The 20,866-nt window shown below is 37.5% G+C and overlaps 1 protein-coding gene across 1 annotated transcript in view; it reads left to right on the top strand.

Annotated features, from left to right (window-relative positions):
* Nucleotides 1-280: 280 nt before the first annotated feature.
* CCNT2 (cyclin T2) overlaps nt 281-20,866 on the top strand; it is a 23,211-nt gene continuing 2,625 nt past the window's right edge. The window contains exons 1-8 of the mRNA XM_009579641.1: nt 281-355; nt 8,200-8,328; nt 9,390-9,450; nt 10,554-10,616; nt 16,980-17,025; nt 18,349-18,512; nt 20,349-20,419; nt 20,650-20,866. The exon at nt 20,650-20,866 is cut by the window's right edge and continues 2,625 nt beyond it. Coding sequence (XP_009577936.1) covers nt 308-355; nt 8,200-8,328; nt 9,390-9,450; nt 10,554-10,616; nt 16,980-17,025; nt 18,349-18,512; nt 20,349-20,419; nt 20,650-20,866 — 799 coding nt within the window. The 5' untranslated portion in view covers nt 281-307. The remainder of the gene's footprint in view (nt 356-8,199; nt 8,329-9,389; nt 9,451-10,553; nt 10,617-16,979; nt 17,026-18,348; nt 18,513-20,348; nt 20,420-20,649) is intronic.

The raw sequence follows: 20,866 nt of genomic DNA, 5'->3' as shown, positions 1-20,866 counted from the left end.
ACGTTGCCCATTGAGGAGTTTCCACTCAATGGGTGAGATGTGGCTAGTCTGGTATAGGGATCTCCACATTGTCTGCGAAGCAGATGGGAAAGATACGTGTTAATATCGGTTAAGTATGTGTTAATATCAGTTAAGTTGTGAAGCGTCACGTCCTTAATTCATTTTCAGCTGAAGACAGTATGTTGAAAGCAATGATTGATATAGAACGCATCACTTTCAGTTCTTGTAAACAATTTTCTTAAAATGTAGCGTTTCCTTAATTTAATCTTCCAGATCTCAGCTTACGATAAATACTGCAATTGTTTACATGCACAGGTTTTATATGCATCATTCTTTCACAAAATTTAATCGAAATGTAAGTATGATTTTATATGCGGTAATAATATGCCCATAATTTTGGCAGTCTGACTGGCAACTGTTATATTCCTTTGCTGGATTGCAAAGTTTGGTCTGTTTATAGGAATTCTAGCTTCTTACTAGTGGTTTAGAAGCAATAACGACTTTTCTTTTCAACTTCGAGTTATTTTAACTAGTGGCAAATAGATTTTATCTTCTGCCATTGAAATAAAAAAATGGGCACCATCAGCAAACACATTTCAGATGTGTGAAGAATGCATTTAGATGTTTCTAATCTGGCTAGTGCTTATGTGCTGTAGTTTGAAAGGCTGATGTGTAGGAACACACGTTTTTCTTAATGAAGTCAGTGGTAGTGCTAGCGTGGTGTGTCTGACAATTATGGTATGGCTATGTGTGTATCCATATGGATTATGTATCCGTTCTTAAAAAACAGTGTAAATTCATTTAACTAGTCTAGTTTTAAGCAGCTTGATGATAAGTCATATTAGACAAGAAAAATCTTTAAATCTGGTGAGAAAATGCTTGCTCTCTTCTTTCAACTGGGTATGCTGAACCTGAATACAGAATATGTTATGAAGAACTAAATTCTTCTGTAAGAATACTTTCTGTAATTGAGTGATTTTTCTAACAGGTATGGAACTGGAGATCCCAACCTGAAAATGTGAATCCTTTTTTATGTCCAGTATTGCCTGCAATAGTTAGAAAAACAGTAATATTCTAGGTATTTTTGTGTTTAAAAAACCAGAAAGTACTTTGCATCAGTATTTTATACCAACTTTGCAAGAACAGTTAATGGTGGTGGTATATCACTAATTGGAAGGATGAGTTTTCTCAGATCTTGGCTTTTCATGACAAAATAAACAGACTGAGACTGTGACAGATGGTCTAGGCCAGAGCAGACCTTGGTCTACCAAGGGGTAGAATCTTGCAAAGAATCTTGCCCCAGAAATTTGGGTGGGTTATGGTGTTAGCCAGCTCTTTTGTCTGGCATGAATTTGTTTATCATTGTTGGCTGAGCAAATGGACATCTTTTTTGGTGTTTATTCGGCAAGAAATACATATTAGTTTGTAGGTATATTTCAGAAGTGCATTTAATTGTTTTTGTGCAAAATCTGAGGTAAATTCAAACTTGCAGCAAGCTTGTTACCAAAACTGCAGAGTTACAGGTCCTTATATAATAAAAGCTTAAGTGGTTAAGTACAACCTGAGCTAAGCATGCATAAGCCTGAAATACTTTTAACAGGAAGAAATATATAATGTAGGTTTTGTTTATGTAGTGATAGGGAGCTATGTATTGAGTGGTTATACATATAAGTCAACATGTACTTTCCTAAAACAGTTTTCTATTTTGGAGCAAGAATAGCACACATGAGAATCAAGTTCCAGCGAGCTCCGTGGTGGAATATGTCCTTTTAAAGTGTGAAGGCAGTAAAACAGTTGTTCCGTCTTTCTCCCTTCCACGTACTTGCCCATGTAGCAGTAACCTGCAGCCAGTGGAAGAGGAGCTGGTGAGGCATCCAAAGTTTTATGTGACTGTGGATGGTTTGCAGACTTGATATTGGAATGGAGAGGTCACTCTGTGTAGAGCTGCTGTAGCTGGGGTTTGTGTTATATACATCGCCTGCTAGATTACTGTTTGTACTGTCATCTGGTAATCTAGGATAGATTTAGGTAGCAAGAAGCTTTAGCTGCTGTGTTCGGGTTTTCACCCGACACTGGAAAATGCTGGTCACTTGGAACCGGAAGCACAGTAGTATTTGAATATATAGTGCCCTTGTTATGAAAACTACACCTTAAGTTATATTTACGAATCTTAAAATTCACAAGTAAGCTATGTAAAGGCTGAATGCCATGGAAACGGCAACTGTTATAGGAAGGGGAAAGTGTATTGTTAAATTAATTCTCAGGTAATAGTATTCAAATAAAAGTTAAAGACAAGTGCACTGCAAGTTAGCACTCAGTAGTATTGATTCCTGTTGAAGTACTTTCTGTGGTTCTTAATGAGTGTAAGGCAGGTAGCAGCTTGTGCATGTACTGATGGGCAAATGCATTTTCTTACTTGTTTTCCTGTAGGGTAAAGGGGGTGGTCTCAAAGTGAATGTGAGTCGCTTTTAAAATACTCCCAAACCATCTGGCAGGTTCTCTGTAGAGAAAGCAAAAGCCGAGGACTGTAATAAATACTTAATATCAAATCTCCAGAGTACTTGGCAAGCTAAAAGATGTAACAATATTTATCCACTGCAAGAAGAAACTAACCCTTAGAAATTAAATGGTAAGGTACTGGCAATCTTGAAGCTAAGACCTAGCTAAAATTTTCTACAGTATATGGAGTATATCTCTAATATTTCTTTGTTGTGGGCATGTAGTGATGTTTATCCATGGCAAGAAGGAATCTGAAGGCTGGGGCTAGAAAATTAGATGGCCATTAGTCAGAATGCCTTATGATCTCCAGCTGAAAAAACATAGCCTTTGTTTTCTTGCTTTATTGGTAGGTTAATGTTTTTAGTCAAGTTAATAAACACTTGCATATTTATTGTCATGTATAATTGCTAGGTTATACAAATACACATGTATGTCTTACATATGTCACATGCACTTATTTGTTAATAAACAGGTCTTCTTGTGGAAACTCATTTACTGAATAGCTGTTGTCCTAATTCTTTTTTTTTGTTTGTTTTCTTCAATATAAGTTACTGCTAAACCATTTTACAGGTTTTCAGGATTTTGAGTCAACTGTGAATAAGGAACAGATTTCCCAACAGTATCTTCAATCTGTAAGAGCCACAGGGGTGGCACATACCAGCTAATGTAGTCTTCGTTCATTTTGAATGTATTACATTTACTGCTCTAATGACCAAATATCCCTATTTTTGTAAAGTTACTGCCGGCTAGCAAGTCACTTTTGAATTGGTATGGATTATCTATGAAGTACATACATTTAGGTGCAGAGAAGAATATATTGAGGTTTTTTGCAATCAAAGCAGGTTAAGACTTTGCAAGGTTGCTGTGCCCCAGTAATAGGGTGGGAATTTGCTTTACCAATTCTGGTAAGCAGAACTAGGTGCCCTGACTGCTAAAGTTCCCTAGCCATGCAAACGACATTTCAGGAACTACTATGAATCTCTTCAGCAGTAGTACAAATTACTCTTTCTACGTTACTGTTTACCAGGGCATAGTAACTTTGGTTTGCTGAGTATAAAGTTAGCCAATGCTAGTGTTGGGGGTGGGGAGGGAGCTTGCTGGCTTTTTATAGGAAATACTAGCCTGACTGTTATGGTTTAAAATATCTTGAAAATTAAAATTCTTCTGGAAATACTGTTTGTGTAGTACTTAGTGTGTTTGATATTATTATATAGCAAATACCTCTCTTAGAGGCTTATTCTTCAGTACACTGTGATTTGAAGAACAGAGAAGGGGGAAAAATCCTTGGTATGCTGGAAATGAGAGGTAAGGCATCCAAATGGTAGCTGTATTTTTAAATATAATCCGTAGAAATGCCACGTGGAATACCAAACAACCAGTTGAAAATATAATTGATGATGTCAAGGGTTTTTTTGTGTGACATGCCGCGGAACTTAGTAAACTGCCTAAAGAAGGCTGCAGGAGGAATTTTCTCCCTGAAATACAAGGTAGGTGAGTTGTGTGGAGGGTTTTTTTTGTTTCCCATCCCCCTGTATTCCCTTCCTGTCTCTTGTGCCCCGTCCAAATTAAACAGTTGACTGCAGTTATGCAAAGTTCTTAAAACTTTCATAATATGCACCAAGCTTTAGCAGGGCTGTTTTGGGCACTTCAGTTCTGTTTTTAATCTTGCAGTTTAATATATTTGCCGGTTTTATGCAATGTGAGCTCCTGGTTATAATAAAAAAAAAAAAAAAAAAACAACAAAACAACTTGCAACTCTTTGTGTTTGCACTTGAAAACCCTCTATCATAGACTGGAACCACTTAATGTCCTAAGCAAATGTCTTAATTTGTGTCAAGTCTAAAAACCTACTAATATTGGCATTAAAAGGGAGAGGGAGTTCTCAGAAAACTACGTGCATGCTGCAGATGTATTCTGAGATTATTCCGAATTCCTTCATCGTAGCAAGGCTGTTTTTACAGTATGTCTTGTACTTTTTAAGTGAAAAAGGACTTGTACCACATCTAGCAATAAAACTTGCTGTATAATGCTCTTGGACTGTCATAATAAGGCTTTTTATGTTTTGGTTTTTCTGTTTCAGTGGGACTTGGTTTCTGAGATTCTCAGCTAGCACAAAAATGGGATTTAATTTCATAAATCACATGTGTTGTTCTGAAGATATTTCTCAGAGTCTTAAAGAATATTTTGGGTGCATGGTAGATAACTTCTTCAAATTATTTTGTTTGTTTTATGTCAAATGAAGATGTTTATATATAGGAAGCTTACAGCTTTGTCAAGTCTGTCCTTAATTTTACCTTTTTGTTCTACTTTGCTTTTTGTGCCATCTTTGAGAATTGGAAATGAATGAAAGCGTTTGAGTAACTTTGCCAGTTACACACTTAGCGGGGTGTGTCGTCTTCACTGAAGACTATTCATGCCAAGTCTGAAATTTTATTAGGATGTCTATTTTCCTGAATAAATACCAAGGCAGACAGAAATAACTGACCTACTCTAATCTGGGAATGAGAACCCTAGTCCTAGACAGACAAAGACCTGAAACTCCTTGGCCAGAAGCCAACACTTCTTTTTTAAGGAAATAGGTAATTGGGGTGTACATAGCTTTCTGATGAACCAGAGTTAAATGCAAGTTAATCAGTTTGACTTAAATCAGCTTCCGGAACTGTGTTTTATGTAAGGTCTTGGAGATCAGGAATTGTGCAGAGACTTCTTGGCCAGAATCGATCCGGTTCAGTAAATTAGAAGATATCCTGAAGTCAGCCTGATGAAGAAGATACTTTTTTGGGATGAAGTAAAGCTTCAGTGCAGTCATACATAGAGTAATAGTGAGTGAGAATTTGCTGATGATTTAATCGTGCAATCATGGTGACTTGGTTCAATGAATGTCTCTGTGAAATGTAAATATTTTCAGTCATGGTAATTGCTGGAAGTTGATTTTTCAGAAACGTAAACTGAAAATTCCCTGTATATGTAACTATGCCCACAAACTATGTAGAAAGAGACCTTGTGTTAGGATATGTTTGAATTAAACTTGTACACAAAGCTAGAAAAACTCTAAGATCTGAATGCAGGTACTTGGGGATAAGTGTGTGATGCTTGGAGGGGATGGTAAGGCTAGAGAGAAGGGAAGAACAGCAGGGAGCAACAGTTCATTGCTCAGTGAGCCCAGCCCAGTGGCTTTTATTCTTCTTCAGCCCACCAGTAAGGTATTGCTACAGGTTACTGACTGAATATCTGTTTGGTTTGTTTTAAATTTTTTTTTTAAAAAAAAAGGGAAATTGTGTGATCCTGGGGGGATGGAAAGGATTTTCTATTTATTTTCTATTAAAGCTTCTTCCCATCATCCATTCTGGTTCTGATTCTATACACTTCATGACTTAACTTTCCTTCCTCAGTGACTTCACTGTGTTGAGTCTTAGTTTTCAGTCCATGATGGTCAACCTCATTGTATCCTTTTTCCTGAGTAAAAAAAGAAAAAAAAAAAAAAAAAAAAGAACCAGTTCTAATCTCTCTGGTGTCCTCATTAATACCTCCTTGTTTCTGTCCAATGTCTTGTGGTCAAACTTGTTTGTTCATAACTCCGATTCTTAAACATTTCCAATTTGCTTTCTTCTCTCATTCATGTTTCTCTGGTTTCCTGGCCCCGTCTGCTAATCTGTTTTTTCCCAGAAGCTCAGGATTATGTCTGAGAATGTAATCCTTCCTCTTAGGCTGGCCCTGGTGTAGAAGGTGCTAGTCTCAGACACCTTCCTCAGTTATGCGTGCCCTAAATCACTGGAGCACACTGGGCTTATATGGATGAAATGACTGTAAATGAGAGAGATTTGCCTTGGTTCTTGCATTACTGGGCTGGAGCACAGTTTGTCTGCTCTGTAAAATATCTTTATATGGCACGTGTATGTTGGGTTATACATGTGTGTGCTACTGTACATCTTCTGCATCTTCTGGCACTTTGAAGCTATTGATACTCTAGCTTTCTGAACTCCAGAAAGTCTTTCCGTCACATTTAGTGTTTAAAAGTTTATCTCCCAGCTTAAGTGAGACATATTTCAAGTAGTATGTCCCTAGCAAAGGGAATTTCTTCCAGAATTTCAAATCATTACTTCAAGCAGTGTGGATAGGAACTTCTCAAAAATCATCACTAGTCTTAAATGGCAGTGTTAATATGGCCTTGTTTGGCAACATCTGACTTCAGGTTCTTATTTCATTCATTTGTAAGGCTTAAGTTACAAGCTTCTTAAAAAGAAAGCAGTTCTTTTGTCTCCGTTGTGGAAGAATTTGCTCCCTGTGACTTGTTTTGGGTGTTTGGCGTTTTTTTAGAATAGTAGATTTCTTCATGGCACATTTCTGCGCATCAAAGGGTATCACCTTCCCAGGGTGTGAGTATTCCTCAAGTCTGGCAACTTACAAGTTTTACTTAAGGTCCAAGTGGACATTTCAGAGTGATTTAAGGAGGCAAAAAGTACTCCCTCAATACATTTGAAAGCTCCTGAAATGTAATGGGTAATCACTTAAAAGTTCGATTCTAATTAGTTTGTTGCAATTTTTACTGTATTGTGAATTTTGACACCAAATGTTTTATTTTGGCATAACAAAGGTCTAGTGCTAACCAAAAAACCTCCTCACTTTAGAGGGAACTATGGCTGCCATTCAGTTCATTTAGTCTATTTCTAGTTGGACATTGAATGAGAAATCCAATACCTGCATTGCTTGCACCATGCATTAATTAAACACTCAACAAGCAGCTATTTCAGTCTCTGAATAAATGTTTTATACTGGCTTAATTTTAACCAATTTAATCTGCTGATGTCTACATGAAGATTTCTGCTGTTATTTTAATTCATGTTTGACATGGCCAACGTTGCATACGAAGAGGACCCTGATTCCTCTAAGTCATTTATGCTTAGCCATCTGTATGTAGATACATCAGTCATTCTAGCTGATAACTAGGCATCAAAACTCTACTTCATAGCTAACTCCTAGGTGGTACTGAACTGTGAATAGGTGCTTTGTTGCCAGCTTATCACACCTAGAGTTTTATAAAAATTTTCGTCTTTAAACGTAATTTGTAGTCTTCACTAACATTTGATGTAACAGCTGTTTTGTGAATCCTTGTGCTTTATTCACCAGATACTGCTGGGTATATAGTAAAGTTTCTAAGAGTAAGCTTTTACATATACAACCTATGTTTATATAACAAGCTTTTTCCTTGAAGTTCTCTGCAAAGTTTCTTGCTTTTTAGGAGAATCAAATGCTAGCAGAACTTGTGATCGGTTGTTTTGACTTTTACTGAAAAGATGGTGTAATGGCTCACTACTGTGCAAGAAATTGGATTAACTTTCTCATGAAGTATATTTAACTTGAAACAGCTTGTTCTAGTGTGACTAAATCTTCTGGACCAAATCTATTCTTTTTATGTTGAACTAGAATTAGTTTGACCTCAGACATCTTACTCACACATGCATTTATGTTACTCCTTCCCTATGCTGCTGAGTGGGTTACATCAGTTGTAAAATAAAACATGACTATTTTTGTTGCCTTGCATGATTTCAGAACTGTTTAAAAAAAACAAACAAACCAAAAAAACCCCAAAACCAAATCCAACTTCTTAAACCTTTTCTAATTACCAGTTTAGATGCTCCATAAAAATTGAAGTCCTACTTGTAAAAAGTTAAGGAATACATATATGTTTTTCTTCTTCAGATAATATCTCCTACGGCATTGTTTTTGGCTGCAAAAGTGGAAGAACAGCCACGGAAACTCGAACATGTTATTAAAGTAGCACATGCCTGTCTTCATCATCAAGAGCCGCAACTGGATACAAAGAGTGATGTAGGTGGAAGTCATGGTTTTAAAGATAATTAGATGATACTTCATCTAATGATCTCTTACATTGTCTTGACTGGATTATTGCTGTCTGCAAACTAGAAAAAACTTTTAAACTTTTGTTTTTACACCATTTAAGTCTTTTGTATTACTTAATATAACTTACTAAAGACTCAAATATTTGTGTTATGAAACTTGAAGAGATTGTTCCATCTTGAACTTGCATTATTTTTAAGACTTCTACATGTATAGCAGAAGACTAGATGTTAAGTAAGAGGTTTCATGTGTGGTTCCATAAGTTATATAGTTTGCGCAGAGAGGAGTTCAGGACACTCTGTTTTCCTTAACCACAGGCTCACGGTGCACTGTTGTCTATATTCTGTTTTAAAGGATGCGATACAGTTGTCAGCTGCTGCCTCTGCTATACGTTGGTCTTCCTCTCATTTGCCAAAGTTTGTACAGGTTCCACTTACTTTATAGTTCACATTTTCTTTCCTGAGATGAGTCTTCCTGAAACCAAACATACAAGGAAGTATGGTGAAAATGCACCAGAGTTGTTCAGCTTGAAGGTCAGGCTGATCTAGTTATACCCTGCTGGATGGCAGCTGACGTATAAAACTATTTGGGCACCTTTGCTATGCTCCCAGTTCTTGGAATGACACGTGGAGGTGTATATAAATATATGCATTTGAGCCCACAAGCTTAAGCTAGCTTAACACAGACCAGCTGAGTATCTCCAGCTGTATTTTAAAGTACTTGTAAAATGGATTACCTGCCTAGAGATGTTTGAGTTGATTTGCACTGGCTGGAATAGATCATATGAGAACCAGACTAAGTAAATCTTGCTGTGAAAGATGGTTAGGCTGGTATAACTGAATTTGCAGTAACCCTTATGCTGGTAGAAGAAAGTATTACCGCAGTGAAGTGTTCCGAGATGTCAGTTCTAACTGGCTTGGGTAGTGATCTTAACTTGTGTTGCTAGTACCAGTATTCAAATAGGAAGTGTATGATTAAAATTTTGAGACTACAGATAGCTACGTCTTGACCTGTTTGCTTATTTGTTTCAGGCATACCTTCAGCAAGCCCAAGAGCTGGTTATACTTGAAACAATAATGCTTCAAACTTTAGGTATGTCTTTCTAAATACCTCCTGTACAGCCAGCTTACCACGGAGAAGCAATGGAATCCAAGTGACTGGATTTTTGATGTGCTATTTATATACTAGAATTTTACTGTTTTTGAATGCAACTTCTGACCTGTGAATTTAGTCTCATATTAGTTGTTGTTTTCACTTTGGAGAAAAAAAGGTGTATCTATACTTGCGAAATAGATGTTTCTGACAGTTTGATGGGGTAGAAATGTGTACCTGTCCAAATAGATTTTACTTTGAAGTAGTAACTACATTGATACTTCTTCATAGAAGGTAACATGTTATACTAGGTTAGCTGTGTATGTGTTCTGAAGCAATTAGGAAGAGCTTTATACAAAGTGCTCTTCCCCATTTTGCCTTTCAATAGAAGAACATTATGTAATTGAGCAGGGTTACTACCTCTGAACATCACAAGTTGTAGTGTAACCATTTAATGGATTCAGGTGATTCCAAAATTTGAAATGGAATGTTCTGATAAGAAACTCTTCTGACTTTAAAGTAACATAAATAGAGACAATTACAGCTAGCAGGCCTGAGAACACTGACTTACTCAGATATTCTTAAATATCACTTTGAGTATATTGCTTAAAAAAAAAAAGCTAACAGTAGCGACCTAATTCTTAAAATAGTGTCATAAACAAAGGTTTCTTAAGTCACTAACCTACAAATAAACTTAATTTGTAATTTCTTAGAAGCAACATAGTTAGAAATCAATGAATAAAGTGCACGTGCACACTTGTGTATTTCAGCGTGTCTATAATATAGCTTTTACTGACTTATTAATGTATTAGAAACTGTTCAGATATGTTCAACTTTAAAAATAGAGTAACTTCCCGAGTGTATATATTTTTAGGACTTAGGATTACTGAAGGAATGTTTTACTAATTGATCTTGGACTGGCTATACCATCTACCATTCAAAAGTATGAAAAAGTGCAGAATAAAAGGCAGTTAAATAGTGTTACTTGATCTTCAGTGCAAAGATTTAGCAAGTATTTTAGGTCTGTGGGGAAAGGAAATGGGTTTGGTTGTTTGTTAACAGATGGAAATATATAGTTCTAAAACGTATTCTTAATTCTTCAGGTTTTGAGATTACCATTGAACATCCGCACACAGATGTTGTGAAATGTACACAATTAGTGAGAGGTCAGTGACTTTTAACCGCTTCTGTAAGTCCTTTTTTACCTTTCTAGTAAAATTTGAAGGTGATGTTATTTGTCTAATATGATCTTCACCAACTATGTTATCCAAAGCGTTTGTTTAAAGCTAATTATTAGTTTTGATTTTAATAATGTCTATTCCATGTTTTCTTAAATGACAGAAGCACAGTTAGTAGTTGAAAATTGAATAGCCAACTACTTAGTATGATTCTGGGTTGATTGTTTTCACTCTGAAGTAGTTTTACCGAGTTTAGTTTAGTCTGCGTATTGGTTGATGGCTAATGCTAGCTTTCTGCCTAGCAAATCTTTTTAGGTAATGAACTGAGGGATTAAGAGAGTGCATAGCAGTCTGCTATCACATGTAAATACTTCAAAATGTGACTAATTCTTGTTCAGGAGCAGGGTGTACTTACTTGTTTTGGATGGTAGCACAAAACCCCAAACCTTTTGTTAAACAATCGTATCCTCTAACTTGTATGCAGCTCATTAATGTGACTCTAGCTAGAAACCTGTTTTGTTCTTTAATATTTTTTGTTGAATTTTGGCACACCTTCCGTAATTCTTAAATTGGTTTCCTTTGGAGCTTTAAAAAAAAGAAAAAAAATCCTCTCATAAGATGGAGGATGAAAAAGTTAGGAATCGGTTGTAAAAGCACCTAAAATAAGCTTTTCACTTTAATTATGTTCCTTAATTAAAGTGTTTGGAAATTATTAGACCATGGTTGTTAGTCTTTAGTCATTAGCTGTTGTCGCACTGAAAAATGCGAAGTTAAGTATTTCAAAATTTTGGGGTGTTTTTCCTCTATAAAATATAGGAAACTTAGGTGCCACTTAATCATATTAACCAGATCTGTTTTGTAGTAACTCTAGAATTAAAGTTGTTCTTTGAAGGAAAAGTATCTCTCCTTTCTCATTTTAAAGGAGCTTACTGGTGTAGTGTCTTCAGAGTTTGATTCTGAGTAAGACTGGTGCTGTATGTAACTTACCTGCCTTTATTGCTATTCTTGCTACAAGATAATGTTCTTTGCTTTTTGTCCAGATCTGGTTGTGACTCGGTGCATAAGTCTGATTGCACCTAACGTCTCAATAGTCTGCGTCAGTAGCTCTGTAGGGTTTTGCTTTGGATTTTCTTAGCTGTTGGTCAATATAAATGTGAGCACATATTTCACTGTTTTGTATGAGCCCCTGCACTTCTGCTTGGAATTTGGGGCTGTGGAGAGGGGATGGCAGGCAGTGTTGCAGCTACATCAGGATTTCCACGTTAGCAAGTGTATTTGACTTGAGCCTACAAGAAGAAAGGCATACTGCCACACAAACTCTATTTCCTTTAGTCAAGGGCAGATACCACTCTTAAGACAGTTCAGCTTTTTCCTGTGTGTTTTGTATGCTACTTTTGTGTACTGACAAAATTCATACATTGAAGCTACATGCTAATTTTCAAATTTGACATTTTAAAGCTAGTATTTAATGTCAGCACAGTTTAACAAAATACTTAGAATTCTAAAATTATACCAGGTCTTGAAATCTGAAGACTCCGGTGAGGGCTGAAAATCCATGTACCTCAAGAACTGGTGCAAAATACATCTGATGCTTGAAAACCTACTGACTGGAGTAGGTGTGCTTCTTAGTATGTGTGTACGCAAATGGAATTTTTGTAAGCATATGCCCCTCCTAGGGGTGGTATAGGCTGTGAACACAAAACTCAAGTACCTCATATTAAAAAAAAAAAAAAAATTAATCCATAAATTAAAAACATTGAGCATGAAATCTGTAGTCATGCATGCAAGTCAAGCATGTGGAGAATAATTGCCGTGGAACATGTCTTATGTATTGAGTGAATAAAGAGATGGGCTTTTGGGCACAGTGATATATCTTCAAAGAAGCAGTGGTATGATTTTAGTTCTCTCTCTTAATATTTATTTATTGGACAGTGTGTTGTTTTAATAGGTGTGACACTTAGATATCAAATCCTGAAGCTTTCAAAATACATCTAAGATTTGTCAGTGTTAAGCCTTTAGTGCTAAAGGGATTGACTGAGAAGTTAAAGAAATGCAAGGTTGCTTCATCCAGTTCTGGTAACATGTGGTCTTGGACAAAAAGCACTATTTCAGAAGGCAAAGAGATACCTTTTTTTATTAAAGGTGATTAACTTATCCAAGACTATTATGATTAAAACCTTCAACTCTGTGTTTGGGGGGGGAGAAGGAAGGGAGGAATATAATGTGGCTGACTGTTTAAGTATCAAAAGAGAGGCAACAAAGTTAGCTGAGGTATGCAAGTGTACTTAAAGTTTTGGCTTAGCATGTGTGCACTGAAGTGCCATGTGGTGAGAAGATGCCTTGGTTCCTCAAACTTTTGCTGGCTGAACTTAATTTAGTGGCTAAGAGGAAGGCTGATTCTCTATATCCCTTTTTGTTGTCTTGCATCCAGGGTAATGTGCTTTATGCTGTCACTGTTACCTGTATTAATCTGTAAGCTACCCCCTTTAAAAACAAAATAAAAAAAAAAAACAGGTTCTGTTGATGATGCTCAAAAGATTCAGCAAAGTCCTTTGTCAGAAGACTGTCTAGTATAGTGGTGGCATACCAGAATCAATTGCTGGAAGTCGAAGCTGAACCAGTAAGTGAGAATTGGTGCAAATAAACATAATTGCTTCAACATACAACTAAAGAAAAAGTTGAATTCTTCATCTCTAAGATTGAAAGCCTTTCTGAAAGTAGTATTAGACAACACAGATCATTGTAGATAAGGGGTGACTGGATGGGTACATAATGACTTATGATGTTCAAGCATATAAGGTATCTAATTATTCCTTCTGGTTTTCAAAGATTCATGGGTTCATGAAATTGTTCCATCTTTACAGTTTGGTCAGTATAGTAGACAAGGAAAATGGTGTAGGCTCAGTCTTTTTTCTGCACCATTCTTCCTCAGTGTCAAGAGACTGAGAAGAGGAGACAGGACCATCATTCCTTAGGATCCCACAGGTCCTCTAAGGAATCTGGAGGCAGTGGATCTGTGAAGGCCTGTCAGCAAGCTTCAGTGCCCATTCCAAGGATGTTCCAGTACTGAAGAGAGAAGAAAAGAAGAAAGAAAAAACAAAAAACAGCGCCAAAAAATGTTCCTGGGGTCAAACTACCTTACTAGCTTGAATGCTAGTTGAATGATCAGCAATGGAACTGCCCTAGTGCCGAGACCATAGAATCATGACATGGTCCTCTTAAGCTCTGGTGCAAAATCAGTCTGTTCCTAGCGTGCTTCTGGTGGAACTTGAAGGGGAGGAATCTGTATCCTCATCTCCATCTTGGGAAGTCTTCAGTCACTCCTTCTGTGTTGGTACACAACCTTCTTTTGGAACTGAAGATTGGATCCCAAGGATTTCTAGGATTGTTATTGCTACTCTACAGGTTATCAGGTATCTTGAACACCCATGATCCTTACTAATCTTTTGTGGAAATTGCACTGTCAAATTCTTCAAACATACCATAGTGTCTGTATGCGCAGCTGCCATTGGTTAAATTGGGCTGAGAAAGACAAGGCAGCAGAAGAGGAGGTGGATCTGAATGAATCTGCTTTTTCAGAGGGTATTCTGATGAGGAAAATTTAAATCTTAGTATACTAAGTGGTGTGGAAAAATCTTAAACACCAGCTGCACTCCAGCACTGCTACAGGCAGCCTTCACATTCTGAACTTTCACCTCAGGCTTTTACAGGCCTGTTTCCAAGGTTTAAATACTTTCAAGAACGTAAAGCCACCAGGAGTGCTCAGACCTGAATGCCTACACCATGGCCTCCTCTGGCCTTTCCCAGATATAACAGCCACCCACCAGCATACATCCATTCAGAGCCTGTGGCTTTTTTCCTTTTGCCCAGAAGGACTTCAGCAAGCTTTCTCTCTTCTGATGTTGACTGACTTATCTGCAGCCTCCTCTGTCCGGGGAATGCTTACAAATGTTGTCAGGATCCTAGGCACGGCCGGCTACCATCCTCCTAAGGGTGACTCGGCAATCACGTTTCATGATTATCTCAAGATCCGAGATAACCTAGTATTGAAGAAAAGACACAGATATCTTGGAATTGCAACCAGTTGAATTGTGTGGCTATGCCCATTAAAAAGCATTTTGGTTTCCAGTTGGGAATTTCTTGGAGACAGTAGCCTTTTGGAAGGTGTATCGGAGAGCAAGTCCTGTTTCAAAATCTTGATTACTACTTTAGTAATCCCCTGCCTTATGGTTGCTTCTGCAGCAGTGAGACAGGGTGAGTGTTTTAAATCACTCCTGAATGATAAAAATATAAAACTGATTGGTAATGGCTGGCGTCATAGTCATCAGTCCTGCGACTTGTGAGTTATAACAGAGAAGCTCTGCTGGCTTGTTTTAGCCTCTGCCTCAAGATTATTTTAATTTGGGGACGCACCTTCCACTGCTGTAAAGGAAATAACTCACCGAAATATAGGAACCAAAATTCATTAGCTTTAATTGTAGTGATGGATTCTACTAAACCAAAGCTGTCCTAAATGTAAGAGAAGAGTTTGGGATGGATGTTTTCAGTTGTGCCTTATGTTACCATAGGCTTTAGCTATGAGCTGAAATTTCTTGCCAGTTTTGGCGATGATGATTATTTAGCTGTAAATAAGTTGAAACAGTATCATACTGCTTGTAGTATAGGTAAGGTATTTAGCACATTAATTTTTGATTGAGGCTAAAATGTGTGTTTCAAGATGTGATTCTTTTCTTCCAGGTATGTGTTTTGATTTACTCAACTTTCAAGCTGATGTTAAATAGAAGTTTTCTGGCATCTGCTTTTCTTCCTTGTTCAAAAGGGACATTTCAGTGAGAGTAGAGATGCTGCTTGGTCGAGTCCCTTAATTCAAACATATTGTAACTTTACAGAATGTAGAAATCATTGAAGATCCTTTAAACATTACTTTGATGAAAAATGAAGAGCAAGACATCAATTTCAGTCTTATTCAACCATTCTGTATTTTCATTTGTTTTGTTATGATAGTCTCATTTCACTTTTTCTTTTTTGGTAATACTGCCTTACTTTTTTTTTGATGGGAGGGAGAGGAAAAGGTCGAACTCCATGGTTATCTGGCATGCAATTACCATTGTAGTTTGCAAACTAAATATTATAGTACAACACTGTCATGTTATCAGTTCTCCGTTTGATATTATGGATTAGTAGGATTTGTGTGTAGGAACGGATCCTGTTACCTTGCTACTTCCACGTTCTTCTCAGATTATGGCACTTGCCTGGCTGTGTAGCATAAAGACAAATCTGATTTATACTCTTCGGCAATCATTAGAAGTTGAGTTAAATCACATATTTAATATGCTTTTATAAATTATATTTTAAAAGCCATTGCAGTCTTTCTCAAACTTTGTGGGAAGATTATTATTAAAATAAAGGTTTAACAATATTCCCTTTGACGTAAAATTCAACAATACCCTTTCTGCAGGTAGCACTGATTTCAAGTGATAGTGTCAAAGTAAGAATTCAATGAAGGCTGCATTCAATCTTCAGTTAAAACCATTGTGCCCAGCTATTCCATTATATGCATGTTACAGTAAGTTCTCTTACTTGAGTGAGAAGCGTTGGGGTTTCACTGGTAGGGGTCAGCGCTAGATGGCTGTAACAGCCTGAGTCGTTAGCTTTTCATTTCTGACACGTTGCAGTCCTGTGTGGTTTTTTCCTGACTGTAACTGAAATGAAGTTGTTTATTCCCTATCAAAGCTTTGCCATAGGTTTAACAAATGCGGAACAAAACATTATGAGTACGGTGCTCTTAAGTAGAGGGAACAGAAAACTCGTTTAATTTTTTTATTGTCTAGCTTGGGAGCTTGCTGCGTTATAGGGCTTTGGGAGAGAGACGTGGCTGTTTTTGGGGAGGTGCTGGGGGGTGGGAGGGCTGTTCTCCAACTGTCCTGCCATGCTCCTCTCCAAGAGCAGAACTTGCACTGTGCTGTGAATTGGCTTTTCCTGACTGCCTTACTGCAGCCCGAGGTTATGCCAGGGATCATCTGTAAGCGAGGGTGGGGAAACAGGTATTCCTAGAAGAGAGTGCGCTCACGTGTGAGGCGTTTGCGGGGTAGATAAGCAAAGGGAAACTGTTCCATAGGTTGTACAGGGGGAGGGTCAGTGAATGGGATGACTGGTCCATCACCAGTTGCTGAATGTAGTGGCCTCTTCTGTATCTCGGAAAAGATTATTTTAAAGGCTAGTAAGCTAAATTTAGATCAGTTCTGTGGAAATACCAAGTGGTGCTTTTGGAAGGTAAAACTGCTTTAATTTTGGAATGAACCTGACAAGTTAGTGCAGATCTTTAATCTCTCTGTTTTTCTTTTCTTACAGCAAGCAAGGATTTGGCACAGACATCCTATTTCATGGCTACCAACAGGTTGTTATCCTGAACCTCTTTGTTGCACTGTTGTAGCACACTATAGCTTCCTTTACTGCAGGGCCCCCTACATGTGTCTTACCCTTGTTGCAGCAGGAGACTGGGCCATCTACAGTGGTGGTACCTTCCTGTCTGCAGTGCGGTGTATTGTACAAGGGCCTGATGGCACAAAGGGGTTAAATGCACAATGAGAAGTGTAGTGGTGCTTTCTGATGACATTTTCTCGATTGTGAGTGCATAAGTCTAAAATTGGTAGCCTGAATAGCAGCTAAAGATTACAAAGAGCTAAACTTAACCTAGAAATTCGAGCATCTTGGTAAGTACAAAACTATTTTTAGTTTACACTTGTAGTTAATGGCAGTTTTCTCTTAACTTTAAATATATTGATCCAATCTTAACTTATAAAATTGTAGTGGGCCTAAGATCTTTTCAACTAGCTGATTTTTCAGATAGACTAGTAGTAGTCCAATGTTCTTCCTTTTAGAAACAGCTCTTTAATCTTAATATAGAGTTTTAAAACTTAACATAAATTTCCAAGTTCTAGGATTCCAAATGGGCATTGTGTATACATAGCCTGTTGTAGAAGGATGGAATTTGAGAGCAGACTTCAGTCTCGATTTCTCAATTACTTCAATTTACTTCTTGCAAAACAACTTTGAGCTTTATTTAAGAGGATTACATTATGTGTAGATAGTTTTTAAGCAATATCTGCTGGTTATTAGAACTCTTCCAAATAAATATTTCTTGGTGGTTCCTGATGGGCAAGGTTCTGTATTTGAAGCAGCTCTTAAGAAAAGCTATGATAAAGCAGTGAAACTGAACCAATGTCTTTGTGCTGCTGCCAGCTGGAAGCTGAAGGCGAGTTCACAAGTATCACAGATCCAGGCCAAGTGCAGGCTAAGCCCACAAGTAATTCACTTGGCCTCTGTGGAACTATTGGGTACCTTCTTCTAATTGTCTCATTCAGAGACTGCATAATCAGCTGTATGCTTTTTACTGTAAAATTTTAATTGACAAGATTATACTTCTTTCTTTTTAGTACTTAAGTACAGTAGAATAACTGGTAAATTTATTTACTGTTTGTCACACTTTTTAAAGCAAAAGCAAATTAAAATTTTCTACCAGATAAATGCCCTGCCCTTTGTTTTCTTCAGGCAGTAAGATATCTTATGAGCTTAATCAGAAAAATGTTCCATGAACTAATGTTTAACTGCTGTTACTTGACAAGTTTCTTATTCTGTACGTTAATGGTTGATTTGTTTGGGTTTTCTGTTTTACATGTTTGATTTCCTTTGGTTCCTCATTACGAAATTTGTGCAACAGTCTTCACCTTACTACATTCTGTCTTCAATACAAGCCTACAGTGATAGCATGTGTGTGCATTCACTTGGCCTGCAAGTGGTCCAACTGGGAGATTCCAGTATCAACTGATGGAAAACACTGGTGGGAATACGTAGATCCTTCAGTTACTCTAGAATTACTAGATGGTAAGTAATACTGCCTTTTCGCATCTTAAAATTCAAGGGTTTATTAATGTAAAAATGGGAGCATAGCATAGTAAGAGCATAGCTTTAAGCCTAAATTAAGTCGCACTGACTTCATGTACTGGATTCTCAGGTGAAAGAAAGGTATAGGAGAGGGGAGAACTTCGGAAGACAAACTTGGTTTTGAGACCCCTTTTATTTCATCCTATGGGCTGGGGCATCCACTTACCTTTTGTAGATGCAGGTTTAGAATCTTGCTTTTAAGTGCTTTTCAGACCCAGGAAAGAGATGGAAATCTACCAGTGCAAATTCATGCAGTCCTGATCGTTTTATGTATGTTACTGGTCCAAGTTTATGGCTTCACTGTCACTGAAGCAACTGTTCTTAAGGCTATACATAAAATTGCCAGGTTTATGCAGGTAGTTCTATGTTAACAGTTTGGTATAGCTTATGATATCTCAAACTTCTGTAAAATATTTTTTTCTTGTTAAATGGCTTCTTTCCAGAAGAAAGCATATACCTAGAAGTTTCCTATTTTTTGAAATAGTATTTATTACAGTGGAGTCTGAATTTAAGGCCTACATACGCTACCGTAGTGGAGGTGGTAGCTTCTGGGGCTTTCAGATCTATGTGTTGGACTTTGCTATTAGTTCTGGAGTGAAACATTTGTTTCAGAGTAGTGGCGGAGGCCTCCAGGCTTGGTATGGCTCAGCATAGCTCCCCATGGCCTCCTTTTTCCCTCTGCTGAGCTTTTATTTCTTAATGGCAAATTTTTTTTTTTGAAAGTGAAAACTTGAGTAGATGTCATGTGAAGCAGAGAACCAGAGTGAGCTTGAAATTGCAAGTTCAAATGTCTCTGTCTTAGTAGGCTTCTTTAAGTTGTATCTGTAGTTTCAAATACCACCCTGCCTTCCTTCTCGTCTGGCTATTGGTTTTGTGTGTTTGGTAAGCATGCATCATTTTGATTTTTAAAATCCCACGAGATGTGGGCTGTGAGCTCACGGTGAACACCGCTCAATTCTTAAAGCATTTGTGGAGCTGGTGTGTGTAATAGACTCGGGCAGACCAAAGGGCTGAGGCAGTTTTGCACTTGGGAGCAGCTTAGTTTATAACTTGCTTGTGGAGTTCTGGAGAAGCCAGTTCTTCCAGACCTGCAAGAGATCTACTTTTGCATTCAAATTCTGACTGTACCTAATTATTTTAATTAAATTTCAGTGGAAAGTGTTTTTATTTGCAGCTGACAAGCATGGAGACCTACGTTTCCTTGTGGACATACTAATTGCAAGGATCTTTGGTTTTTTTAACACAGCCAGCTACTTTGCCTTGAACACAAATTAATCGAAAGCTGAAACAGGGTGCTTCAAAGGATCTGATGGCGTATATTTTGTTCAGAGCTATTACTGGTTGTTCCTGAAGTTCGGTGGAATGACTGAAACAGTGACTTAGAAATTTACACTTTAGAGGGAACTTAACTTCATACAGGAAGTGCCCAAGCTGAGTGGCAAGTATGTTATTTTAGGAGCTATTGTTTGTAGAGATCCCTCTTGAAATTTTTGGTCTAATCCAGATTCTGCAAGAGTAAAAACAAAATCTTAAATTCAAACCTGTTTTTTTCAGAACATGTTTTGTGGTCAGGAGTCTGTCGTAGTGAAATACTGTAGCTTTTTTGTTCAACACTTGTCTAACAAAATTCTTTATTAAATATAAATTCACATCATGTGCAGCCTGTAGTAACTACTGCAAAAGCTGTATACCGTTAGTCTAGAAAAATGCTTAAAATTTAACCTGCTTATTACAGAATCAGATGTAAGAAATGGCTTTGGTTTTTTTTCTACCCAGAGCTAACTCATGAGTTTCTGCAGATACTGGAGAAAACGCCTAGCAGGCTCAAGAGAATTAGAAATTGGCGGGTAAGAAATTTTCCTATAACAGTGTCTAGCAAAAAGAGGTGAACTTCTAGGAGAACTATGGACCAAGGGAAAAAGTTTAGTTATACCTTATTTGCTCTTTATTCCTGCAGCTGGGTTGGGAGGGGGTGAAACCTTGAGTCAGCTCTTATCCTCACCTTTGAGCTCAACTAGAACGTACTGTACAAGTGTTCTAAGCTGTGTATTGTCTCACTCCTTTCCTTTTTGCTTAGGCTAATCAGGCTGCTAAGAAACCTAAAGGTGACGGACAGGTATCCGAGAACTCACTTCTTGGTTCGTCTTTGGTCCAGAATTCCATTTTGGTGGATACAGTTACTGGTGTAGCTGCAAACACAAGTTTCCAAAAACCATCAACATCGTTTCCTGCACCTGTACCTCTGACCTCAGGAAGTATTTCTGTTCCAGACAGTCATGCACCTGAAAATTTGG

This window comes from Fulmarus glacialis, unplaced genomic scaffold (genome assembly GCF_000690835.1).
Source record: "Fulmarus glacialis isolate BGI_N327 unplaced genomic scaffold, ASM69083v1 scaffold6466, whole genome shotgun sequence".
Taxonomy (NCBI): Eukaryota; Metazoa; Chordata; class Aves; order Procellariiformes; family Procellariidae; genus Fulmarus; species Fulmarus glacialis.
This window is presented reverse-complemented; position numbering and strand designations above follow the sequence as displayed.